At 24.0% G+C, this 13605-nt stretch overlaps 1 protein-coding gene across 1 annotated transcript in view; it reads right to left on the reverse strand.

The window, feature by feature from the left end:
• LOC107162645 (uncharacterized) overlaps window positions 1-13605 on the reverse strand; it is a 51630-nt gene that overhangs the window by 21349 nt on the left and 16676 nt on the right. Inside the window, exons 2-7 of the mRNA XM_015509642.2 lie at window positions 11138-11325; window positions 9717-9871; window positions 9331-9504; window positions 5961-6259; window positions 4563-4669; window positions 4333-4480 (exon numbers count right to left, since the gene is read on the reverse strand). Coding sequence (XP_015365128.1) covers window positions 4333-4480; window positions 4563-4669; window positions 5961-6259; window positions 9331-9504; window positions 9717-9871; window positions 11138-11325 — 1071 coding nt within the window. The remainder of the gene's footprint in view (window positions 1-4332; window positions 4481-4562; window positions 4670-5960; window positions 6260-9330; window positions 9505-9716; window positions 9872-11137; window positions 11326-13605) is intronic.

Genomic DNA, 13605 nt, shown 5'->3' on the forward strand with positions numbered 1-13605 from the left:
TATTTTGTATACTATCTTCAACAAATAAAGATGTGAAGAACATGATAAATCAGATGAATATAATTTAAATAAAATATCATAATATGATCTTTTACATTATTCATTGTATAAATCAAGGGTAGTAGACCTATGATGGTAGCTGAATGGATCAAACAAAAAAACTATTAGATTTAACAAGAACACAAATAGGCTAAAGAAAATTGACTTTTATAGAAGTTTTAAACAACAATACTGTGACATACCTATAATACTCTATTTGATAGAAAATGCATAAAAAAAAATGTATTGTGTGATAAGAACTTAGTGCCATAATTGAATGAGTGTTATAATAATATAAATAACAAATTAGAAGAATTAGAAGAATTTGTACATAACTTTATGGGTATAATGCAGTTTATTAAATTAAATATAGTTAGATTTAAATCTATTCGAATTTAATAAAAATGCACAATTCTTTAAATCGAATGTTATAAAGAATTGAATTTTTGCTAATTATAAATTATTATTTACAAATTATATAGGAGTGATTACAATTTACAATAAGCATTTAATGTTTATATCTAAATCACCATATATTATAAATTATAAATATGGAACCATAATTATGTCAATTGTCAGCTAATAAAGACACATAATTAACCAAATGAATGCGAATAATTTCTTAAGATAAAAAACTACTTTTCGTAGTTCAATAAACTTAATACTCATAAAAAATAATTTATAGTAAGAATTTGTATATTATACTATAGTTGCACTTATGGTACTTATCTCTTAGTTGTTTTAACTTGCCTACTATTATTATTATTATTATTATTATTATTTATATATATCAGATAATATAACTTATGTACTTCAGTATAATTTACTTATGAGAGTAGAATATTATACAAGATTATTTAAGAAACCATAAGTATATAATTCATTTCAGTATAACTAAATCACTTATAAAAGATAAAATGTACATCTATCAAAATAATCACATAATATTTGTTTGAGATTATTTAATGTAATAAAGTATCATATATGTATGCAAGCATTGCTAAAATACGCGATAAGTAGTTAGAATAAACAATTTAAAAAAAATATTTAAAAATAATAGCTGATAATATATCCGTAAGAGTTCTCAAAAAGTTCTCAAACTCTCACTGAATATACTTTGATAGTATACGTATTATCCAATCAAATAATAATAAATAAAATAATGAGAATTAAAAAATGATTTGCTGAATCAAAACAGTTATCTCATAATAATATTTGTTTTCTTTTAATCTTTGAAAAGTTATTTTACCAAATACCTAAAGCGGCAAATTTAAATATAACATTGGTATTGATATGTGGCAAATCATTATAAGGCCTATGGTTTCATTAAAATTACATGCATATCTTACAGGACATTTATAATTTCTGGTAAATTTCACATTTATTTACTGATTACTGAACATTATTCCTATTTCTTTTCACATCATAAATATTAATTACCAATTTATATTTTTAATAAGATATCTATAAATACACAAAAATGATAAGTAAAAATTTTTATTTAGAATAATATTAAAAGTTTAATACGATATTATGCTTGTATATTACTTACATCATGCCTTTGATAACTATTCACATTTATAAAAACTTAATTTACTACACACACATTAATTTTTAGAAAACATTCGTGAGAAGCCAATTCTATACAACGACACACGCTACAGCAAAACAGACAGCAATAAAAAATGTATTTGAACATTTTAGATCGTGTAATAAAACTGTTATAACAATTTGTTATAGGTACATAGTAGAAGCTAAAAAATAAGATCGATTATAAGATATAGTAAAAAAAAATTAAATTATAATATACTATGTCCTATAAATAACATTTCTTTAAACTTTGCGAACCGAGCATGAAGACTTAAACTCTTATAGATTATATCAATCGATATTAAAGGAAAGTATAATAATATTATGTGTTCAATGAGATATTTGATGATGAGTAACCTTCGTGGCTATAAATTCTTAACAAAAATATATATATAAATTTAAAAATATTTACTGGAAAAATACAGAGGCCCCAATTTCGCCAAAGTATTTCAATATCTGCATGTGTAGTAGAATATTTATGATTAATAGAACTCGTTTGAGTATACATTAAATAACCTATGCATTTAGATTTGTTAATGTAGTCTGTGAAAATGGTTTGTACCTATAGCAAGGTCAGCACGGAGGCTGATATTTCTAATATATTCCGATATTCGACACTTGTATGACGCAAACGCTGTATGCAAATATAATATTATGGTTGACTTAAAAATCACAAATTTCTAATTCTTTTAAACGATTGATTTAAGTGATCAGCTTACGAATTAAAGTTGTTAAGTTTGTGCAACGTTGACAATAAATCCAATAGAACATAAAACGGAAATTACTTTTACTTTTACGCATAATATTTAAACGTGAGGCGATAAAAAAATTGGATACACCGCGAAGTCTATATACCTACTAAAGTATGCATCGAGAATTATACAAAAACGATGGCCAATGATAATTCAAATAAAGAATACATACGAATTACGAATGCACAAGTGTCAAACATCTATTACGTGCATGACATTTTTACAAAACAACGCGAAAGATCATGTAAAATTTCAGTAAAGTTATAGTTATAAAAACAGAAATCAATAAAATTATACCTAAATTATAAATGCGCACCAAATAAGTCCTGTTTTTGTTTTAATGTTATGTTATTCTCACGAGTATTTTAAATTTGTACGAAAACAATTAAGTTGTGTTAGTTTTGAACAACCTAGTCGATAATTAGGCTAATGTACACACATTATTAGCGATTCTTTATTTCACGCTTAAAAATGAATAATATAAAATATACAAACAGGCAGTATGATTGGGTAAATGCAAGAAATTGTCAACATTTCATTATATTATATTTGAATTTATATAAACTCCTTACACGTACACTAGAAACAGTTCAAAAAACTATTATATCGTACAATACTACTATTATATTACTTGAATAAAACAGTCTTATTATAATAGTTTTGTTGCGCATGAATTGCCTATATCAAGCGCCGTGAAATCGTAACAAGATTTTTATATACAATATTATTCTAGCCAATTATAATAATGCATATTATACAATAAATGCTTAATATTGTTAGTGTAAGATAATGATTATTTGATTAAATGTGTGCAAGATATCTAATTTGATTATTTGTGATATAATTTTTAAAAAAACCTTAGCAATTAAAAAAAAGTATAAAGTTAACATTGTATTTTAACGCAAAAATAATGTTATACTGTTATTTAAACATTGTGTAAAAATCAAAATTTATTAAAATCATTATTTCATTGACGCAATAATTAACATGATATTATTTTGCTGTTAAAATATATAATTACATCTAAATAACAATACTATACTAAATTTCTATTAAAATAACAGAGAAAAAATCTTTCCCCATCTTGTTTATCAAGAAAAATTAAAATTTTAAAACAAATAAGCAATTATGATAGGCATAATTAATACACTTTATATATAAATATGCATAAAGAAAATAATTTATCAAATTCTATTTAAAAATATTATTAAATATTAATTAAAATATCTAAGTACTTGTGTTATTTTTAAATGAATAATAAAAATATTATTATAATATTATAATAATATTATAAATACCTGTGTAATTTTAAAATCAAAAATTATCAAGACACATATTTCTAATTACTTAATCAAGATGAATTTGAATAAAGAATTTTTTTAAATAGATGTTTCTTTCTGTATCAATTTTACTATTTATTTTAATAACAGTTTATTTTGTACATACTACATATATTTTCTAAATATTCATTTGTGCTATATTTGTGGATGCATATGTAATATTCTAACATACTTAAAGATATAATTCAGTATTCGTTTTAATACTATTACAGATTTTGTAGTCATAAATGTATATAGAAAGTAGTTATTATTTTATGTTTACACCCATGTTTGAGGAATGTTTCTATTGTGTTTGTATTATTTGATTAAATTAAACTTGCTCAAAACATAATATAGAATACAACAATACTTATAAAACCATTAGATATTCTTTTCAACTGATTTATATTCTGTTATATTGGATACTAATATACTACAGAGATAAGCTTAAACAAAGACAGACTGGGATATTATTTGTCACAAAGTATTCAATAATGATAAAATAATAATAAAAGTAACATTATAAAATATTCAACAACTCCCAGCCAACATATTGAACAGACCCAGTGTACTACAGCAAACTAACATACTATAGCCAGTCAGTCATTGTATATGAGCATAAGACATCTTACCTGATTACGTAATTAATACACATAATGCTCTCAGGTTTGAGACCCTTGTGGTCATTAAGTATGGTAGCTTGGGTAATTATCCAAACATAACCACCTCCTTTTGCCAAAAATCTATACTTGTTTGTCTCTACTTGTCCTTTCTCGAATACTGAAAAAAGTATTTATTTATTAATTAAATCTTTTAAATCTTTCTTTAAATAAATAATTAATATTTAAGTCATTATACTCACATATTTTAAAACTTTTTTCAACTGAATTACAATCTTGAGCATGGTAATAATCAAACACAGACTTTGCAACTAGTGAATCTGGTTCATAACCCACATAGTTTGTTAAACTAAAAATACAAAATAATAATTGTAATAATTAAAGATAATTATTTTCAGTTATGCACTTTTAAATGAAATTATTTAAAAATATATCTATAAACCACATGATATAATTTATTTTTATTTTATGTAGACCAAAAACTAAATTAAAATATTGAAAATATTTGGAATTAATATTTTGTGTTAATATTGATTAATATTTAATAATATATTTATCTACAAAAATTGTATTTTTTTAAAATGAACTTCAAGATTAAAAGTTATGAAATCATAAAACAAAAATTAATATTTTTTTAAATGTCAAATAGTTTTAAAATGTTGGTCCTATACACAGCATAAGTTTTAATCTAAAATGGTTCAACAATAACAAACAAAGTTAATAATAAATATAATATATCATTGATACAACACAAGCAATAACAAAATAACAAAACAAATGATCAAACTAGATTCACTTCATTATTTTAATTAAAATGATTAGATATTTTAAAGTTCTATTGAAAAATATAAAACTTGGTATTTGTCCTAAAAGTGTTTTAAATTGTTACAATAAAAAATTGTACAAACATAAATAGTACTGTTATTTTGATAAACTATCATTGACAGAATCATTAGAAAATTGTATAACTATCTATTTGATTCCTGTATTTGAAAAATATATTATATAACTATTAAAAGCAGTTGGGTTATAATGTTATTATAAAAAATTTTATTAATTGGACAAAAATTACAAAAAATAAAATAAAATTTTAAAACTACTTCAATTATCCTAAGACTTTAATAATAGACGAATAATTGAAATGTGATGATTTAAGAAAAAAAAATTCAGAACAAAAAAAAAAATAGTAAAGATCAATCAATTTCTTTAGAAAGTCAAAAATAAAATATTAAAATTATTTATCATTAAGAAGGAATTAAATTACTTTTTTTTAAATGATCCTAGATTAATTAATCGTTGTTTTCTTTAAATGTAAGTAGGTAAAAATAAATGAATATAATTTTTAAATTGAAAGAAATTATTTCTTACAAAACTGTTTTTTAATTCATATTTACAAATACTAAAGAATACAATTATTAAATTGTGTAATTATGAATACATTATAATTATTAAGTTTAAATATTTTTTAATTTTAATTTTGTTAACATCTTTATTAATAAAAACATTTATCATTTCTGAAATTCAATATTAACAAGATTCTATTACTTACTATTTAAAAAAAAAAATAATATTTATTTTATGACTTCAATTTAAAACAATAATTTATTACATAATTTGAACAATGTTTTGTTCCAACTCACACTTCATCGGCAATTATATATTTCATATCCAATGAATGCTTGCTAAAAAATATCTTGCTCTGTTTATACAATGGTATCTCAATATTTGCAGGATGTGGTATTGGTTCAGCAATTGACACAAATATATGAGTTGGAGAATCGGAAGTATTTTCAAACTTTAAATCACTATTATTAGATTTACTATCAGAATCTGTTTTTTTATCTGATTCATAGTCTGAATCAGATTCTCTATCTGATAAAACTGATGATTTTATTTTGGCACATGTGTTGATAACTGAATGTCCTGTAAAATGCAGCACCTAAAATGTATAAAATTCTTATTATTCAATTATATACTTCTAGATAAAGTAGGTTAACTATAAACTAGGTGTTCTAAAATAGACAAAATATATGACAATTTACAGAATTTTGAATAAATGTTGGTAAAATTAAAATCTCATACAATCTAGAGTGCCTATTACATAAATGTATAATACAGTAATATTGTAGATTAAAAACGCAACAATTAAAAAAAAAAAAATAGGACAAGAAGTTTGCATACTTTTTTAGTAGTAAATGCAATATTTTTTGAGGCTTTAGAATTATTGCATTTAGGATGATTATTAGTCATTACTAGAATATTTATAACATTGTAAGTATTTATTAAATACAATTTTAACGATTACAACAAAAATATCAACTAGTCTAGAAGAAGAATATTGTCCACCATTAAATATATTTATTTAATAGTTAAATACAAATCTGAATACTATGAAAACCAATTATGTAAATTACATATAATATTGCTAACATTAACTTAATCAAGAATACATTGTAAATATATGTGGATAGGAATTTTAAACTAGCTTTTAACCAAATTTAAATATAATCAATTAAGACTGTTATTGAAAATGAATATTTTGATAGTAAATGGTTTGATAAATCACGTAGATACTTTTTATCAAAAACTAAGCTTAAATAACTTAAAACGTATAAAAATCACAAAACATGAAGTACTTATTCTTAAGATTTTTATAGAATGATGATGGAAAAAAATGACACATTTTTAAAATGTTAAAAATAATCCACAAAAATTGTTGGTAGGATATCGATTTGAATTGTTTTTATATCATACTAGCTGAACATCCATGCACTTCGTAGCCCGTTAAAAATCCTACCTCTTATATGTCTGAAACTGTTTGTTGAATTCGTTTCCTGTGATTATGCTAGCAGTATATTATTATACATAATACATATAGATAGCTAAGGGTTAAAATATAATAAGTAATAATATTACAACGATATTCATTTTAGTTTATAATTATGTAATTTTATTTGTTTTATCGAGAACAGTCTGTTGAATGATATTTGGGCCTATCACTTTTTAATTTAGCCTATGTTCTGTCCATAAGTCTAATATTATATCCCTGTACCAAATTTCTTTGTAATCGGTCCAGTCGTTTAGGAATGCATACAGGACAAACAGACAGAAATCCATTTATATATATATATACTCCGATATTCGTATATATATAAGATGTATAATGTATTAATTCATTATAATATATTATGGACTTTATACAAGAAAATCATTGTGTAGATTGTAAATTTACTATTTTAAATAAACATTTTTTTATCGACCAGAACCAGAAAACGGTTTTTTCTTGTTTAGCAAATTAAACAGTTAAAAAAAATTTACAAACATCGCTGCAAAATGTGCAATCTAAGTGTATATCTTAATATTATATCAATTCGAGTATGAGGTAGCTAGTAAAATATTATAAATTTATAATGCAATACAATAAATAGTACCTATTTATATAATAAATATAACAAATGGTCCAGAATACTGTTAATTGTTAAATTAAATTAATTTATAATAAATCGAGACCGCATAGGGCAGTGATTTAAGTATAGGTAAACATTTATTTATACAAACAAAATAAATTAACTATAAATAGTTAATTTTAACACATATTGTGTTCACCAATTTAGGGAACACTGAATTTCTCGTTTGGATTATGTAGGAACAAATCGAATTTTTTTTATAAGCAATTGGTATATAAATACACATTTTCAGATAAATTTCAAATTTTTAACGCTCTCGGTACGCGCATACGCAACGCAACTAATTTTTTTTTTAATAGCAACCTGTATTTTTGATACCAAATTCGGATAGACTAAATTTGTTTAAGTCATTTTGACCAATTAATCATGGCTCTAAAACCAAAATTGAATGAATGAGAGCCATTCAAATTTTAATAAATAATACATTCTTACAATTAATTATAAAATTCATAAAACTATTTATAATTATTTATTATTGGTTACTTTTTGAATGTCGTTACGTATACAATTGCAATCAATTTAAATTAAATAATTTTATATCCGTATTATGTTAATCTTATTTATAACACGTATAAAAAAAAAAAAACGTAAAAATATTCAAAAAGTAACCAATGATAAATAATTATAAATTTATGCATTTTATAATGAATTGTAAAAATGTATCATTTATTAAAATTTGAATGGATGGTTCTCATTCAGTCAATTTTGGTTTTAGAACCATGGTTAAATGGTCAAAATGACTTTAAAAAATTCAGTCTATCTGAATTTGGTATCAAAAATACCGGTTTCTATAAATAAAAATAAGGCACGTACCGAGAGGGTTGAAAATTTGAAATTTATCTTAAAATGTGTATTTATATACTAACTTGTAAAAAAAATTCGATTTATTCCAACATAATTCAGCCGAAAAATGCAGTGTTCCCTAAATTGGTGGTATATATATACCTAACATATAATTATGGTCTATCTAATGTTCAAAAATTAAATTCTCCAATCGTGGTATACGTGATCTTCTTTAAAAGTAAAGAAAGTTAGGAACTTCACGTCTACGTCATATCAAAATACCTCCGTTTATACCATATTATAGGTTGCGAAAATCAAGTTGTGTATAATTCTAAGAATACCAATTTAATAATTTGGATAAAATCATTAATTATTCACAAGAAAAATTATCCTGACAAACAGGTATTTATTGCATTGTGTTGAGGTAAAAGTGGAGAATCTCAAACTATGTTGCACTCATTCATTCGCCGTTAACTATTATACCTACTCAGTAATAATATATTAAACATGCCACTCACGCAGTCACGCGTTTCAGATTTCTGAGAAACGTTTAACATGTTAAAACGGGTTGTGAGGTTACTTTGTTTCTTGTAAAATAGATGAGTACCTGACTGTAGTATAAAATCGTATTGTTTAAAAACCCACAAATAATTTTATAACTCCATGTAAGTAAATAAATAGATATCAACGCATTCAATTTTTCCTTTATAGAGTATATACTATATAGTCATCATATTCACCATAATATTAAAATACATGCCTTATATGACGCTGATTTCAAATTAACATTGCGCCCTTTATTTGTCAGAGTGCATTTCATTCGAACAAAAAACGACTTTTGTTCACCTATGTCTTTGCTGGTTAAAATGGCTTTCAATTCGGCTTGGTCACAAAGATGGGCGAACTCATAAATTGACTGTCCGATCAAATCAATCTAAAAAAAAAAATATCTGCCGTAAATTTGTAGTTAAATTCAAATTATATTCTTCTCGCAATAATAAAATCATTACACAAATTAATAAAAACATTCTACATGCAATGATATCAACGAGTGAACGAGTGTATACTGTTACGCCCTGTATACGCAGTTCGCGCATGTCAAATTAAAGTTTACGCTCCATTGTTTTAAAATATAGTAGAAGGTACCTGTGATAAGCCTAAATAGTTGGAAATATTTTCCGATATGAATATTATATCTCCATCTGCCGAAGTAATTAAGACAATGCCATCCAATGCTTTGTTGCATATCCCACTCATGTTTGGAGGGCAATCTTTCTCATCGGATTTTACATCAATATTTGCTGAAAAATTCATAATAAAAACGAATATCAGTACATGTATTTGTAAATTTATTTTCTTCATAGATACATAGCTAGAATATTATAACAATAGATTTTTAGAAAAATTAAATAATTTAACTGATTATTAAACAGCTAAGGCCTATGGTCTACTCCACCTCCCAAGGCTGACAGGATTTATGTCTGACCCCATACGTTAAAATATTTCACAATAAAGCCTATTTTTGGACTGTTGTTTTACTAAAGAAATAACTGTAAATCATTCGAACGTTTAAGTTGTTAAATATTAATATCAAGTTACAATAATATTTGATATTACAGTAAAGAACGCGTTACATTATAAAGAAATAAAATAAAAGTATACAAAATTGTTCTAATTATATTTTATTTTAATAAATTAGTCACATATTACTTATTAAGGTAGATATTAATTACAAATTTATAATCTATTTTAAACCTGTTAATTTTATGAATATTTTATTATATATAATATTTATATTATTATAATATTTGAGTGAATTTATCCATAAAAAAATAAGAATAATGCAATATAATGCATTGAAAGTAAAAACATATAAATAATTTAATTATGGATCACCTATTACATAAAGTTTTACTCAATACGAGTATGAAAATCAAGAACTTAAACTGAAACTTATATTTTAAGTTTAAGTTTTTCTATTGAAAAATAAATATTCAAGTTATCAATTGTTTTCAACATTTTAAAATGTGGAATATTGGTTTTTAAATGTTAAAATTTTTAGGTTATGAATGAAAATTTGATGGTTTTAAGTTTTAATGCATCATTAAATCATAATTATTTAGTATTAATAGCAGGTACTTAACCTTTAGTCTATGATAAGAATATTTAATTTAATAAAAATGATAAATTTCGACGTCCTATATATTAAAATATAATTAAACGTAATAATTGGTGTTGTTGAACGTTTTTCGGTTTAGCTGCAATCGGATTATATAGTTTTTGGACAGAACACAAAAGTTTTACACATATACGTAATGGGTATTTTTATTTGTGTACAATCGAAAGCTTTACTTTACACACTTAAAATAATACTAAAAATTGTATACGTATAATCAAAATAATAAAGCGCTATTATTTTAGTAAGTATAAAATTGATTTAAGTTTGCAGTTTTAATTTATTATCATTTTTTATTTAAATATCCTAGCGACACTGTAATATTATAACTATAACTTTCCTTTACTCACGATTATTACTATTACATAATATAATTTTGAATTATAATTACTTGATGATAAAGCGTCCATAATTTTGAAAGATGCAATAGTCAATCGCATAACAGTCGCTTTATCTAACTGACTAATAACTGATGCTGGTAAAGGTAATGCTGATCCGAGATCAGTAAATATCTCGGTTTCTTTACTACGTCTAGATCGAGCTGCATCTCTTGATTTTTCTTTTCGTCTCTCGGAATTTCTGGAAAACGTAAACATAGTATTAATTAAGCAATTAGCTAAAAGTTTAGTTTTCAACTTAATAATTAAAATTATGAAAATATAAAACAAATAAAAATAATCTATAGGGCTGGGATTTCGATGCACTTTGCATTGTTTTCCAAAGCTTACTGTGTGCAATGCTCGTCTGGTCACAAATTTGTTTTATGTACTTATATGAATGAGAATAAGAAAGTTTATTTTGCATTTTTAGGGATTTTTTAGTTTTTAGGTCATTTTCTTAGTTTTGTGGGGTATTTTAGAGTTTTCGGAAACCAAGTATGAATTTGAAATTTTATTTAAAGATTTTTACGCCAACATGGTTTTTATATAAATATAACAGAATATAAGTAGGTATAAATACTCGTAATTCGTATTATATTATCAACAATTTTGAAAACCTTAAGGTTTGAGTATCCACTAACCCGCATTTCTTATTAAATAATCTTGAATCGGTAAAATCAACATCCGATGATATCGTTCGACGTTCAATACGAGTTTTTAAGTCATAAAAGTATTTTTTAAGGGCATTTTTTTGGGTTTTTAGGGCATTAATATCCAAGACCAAATTATCTAATAACACATCATGCTGTAAATCCATATCAGTTCAGTATAGTTAATAGACATACATACACAGAACACGTATAGTGTATACATAAAATAATTTTAATTTTATTATACTATATTTGATGCATTATACTAATGTCATAACTGTTGTTGAATAAAAGAAGTGTTGCACTATAATTATTTACTATTTAGAGACAATAATTGTTTTTAGAATCATTTAACGATACTTTTAGTCTTTAAATACTATACTCTCATTTTTTGGGGTGTTACATATGTATATTTTATTTATTTATTTAATATATAACTATTATTTTTTTTTTTTTTTTTTTTATTACTTTAAAGCCTCAACAGGTTATTAGCTTACATATTTTAAAATATAACTTATATATACAGGTACAATTTACAATACATTTTACAATATTACAATAAAATTATTCTTGGTAGGTATGTGTAATTAAAGTAGGGGAATATCTAGGAAAACATATGAAATTATATGAGGTTATAAAGTTTGGTTATTTTTAGGAAAGTTAGAATATTAATAGAATTTTCATAGTCCGGTCCGAGTGCTTCGTAGAGGTGTTCTGGAATGTTTAAGGAGGTTCTGGTATCTGTAAAATTTCGGCAGTGTAGAAGGACGTGTTTGATAGTTAGAGCTTCTCCGCAGGTTGTACATTGAGCAGGATCGTCGTGTCTCATGAGAAAGCTGTGTGTAAGCCACGTATGCCCGATTCTGAGTCTATAACTATTATTATTATTATTATTAAAACCATTTCATGTTTTACATTCTGAACGGAGCAGTGGATGTATGGTTTTACAATGTTTTTTTTTGTGTCTGATGATGACGCTTTTTATACCAGCAAACAATTGTTCAATGCTAAGGGTAATTTGAGGTAGTAAAAACTAGTTTTCGATAGTTTAAAAACATGTTGGAGAGATAAAAATTAAAAAATGCCAAATATTTTTCAAAATAATCAGGTACTTACATAAATCAGAAAAAAAATTATAGAAAATAGGAAAAAATATAATTGTAAAACATTTAACTCTTAAGACTATATGGATTAGAAATTAGAATTTAATAAAATGTTTCTCATAATAGTTAAAAATATCAAAAAACAAAAGTATATTCAATTATTTACTTATTATGTACCTAGGTACTATGCTATACATATTATATAGTGGTATACGAATTTTTATACAGATTTGAAATTTATGATTTGACAAAATTAGATATTTAAATGAAAAATAACAACCTTCATTTTATTGTAATTAAAATTATATTAATAGTAGGATCTTATTTGTTTATGTTATTTCTATACACAGTGAAATTTTTAAAATATTTAGACTTATTTCATACTATTTAGTACTACGAACCTAAATAAAGAGTCTACGTTCAGAATCTTCTTTTCGTAAAGATACAATAGTTTATATAATTGTAGTCAAACTTATCACATCCATTACAGTAACCTACTCAATAATGATGTACACTTTAAATAACTACATACCTACACTTTACAACTACAAGCAACTTTTTATGGATATATTCAACAAGTAAGTACCGGCTAATTAATTTTAATAGAAAATAATAACCTAATCACCAGAGCATATTATATAACAACTCACAGCTTTAGATATCACGTGACCATTTGTATATACACTAGGTACAAACTTATTAGTTATTAATTATTATACAACTATA

This window comes from Diuraphis noxia, unplaced genomic scaffold, assembly GCF_037042655.1.
Source record: "Diuraphis noxia isolate RWA-SAM2 unplaced genomic scaffold, SU_Dnox_SAM2 contig0003, whole genome shotgun sequence".
In the NCBI taxonomy this organism is placed as follows: Eukaryota; Metazoa; Arthropoda; class Insecta; order Hemiptera; family Aphididae; genus Diuraphis; species Diuraphis noxia.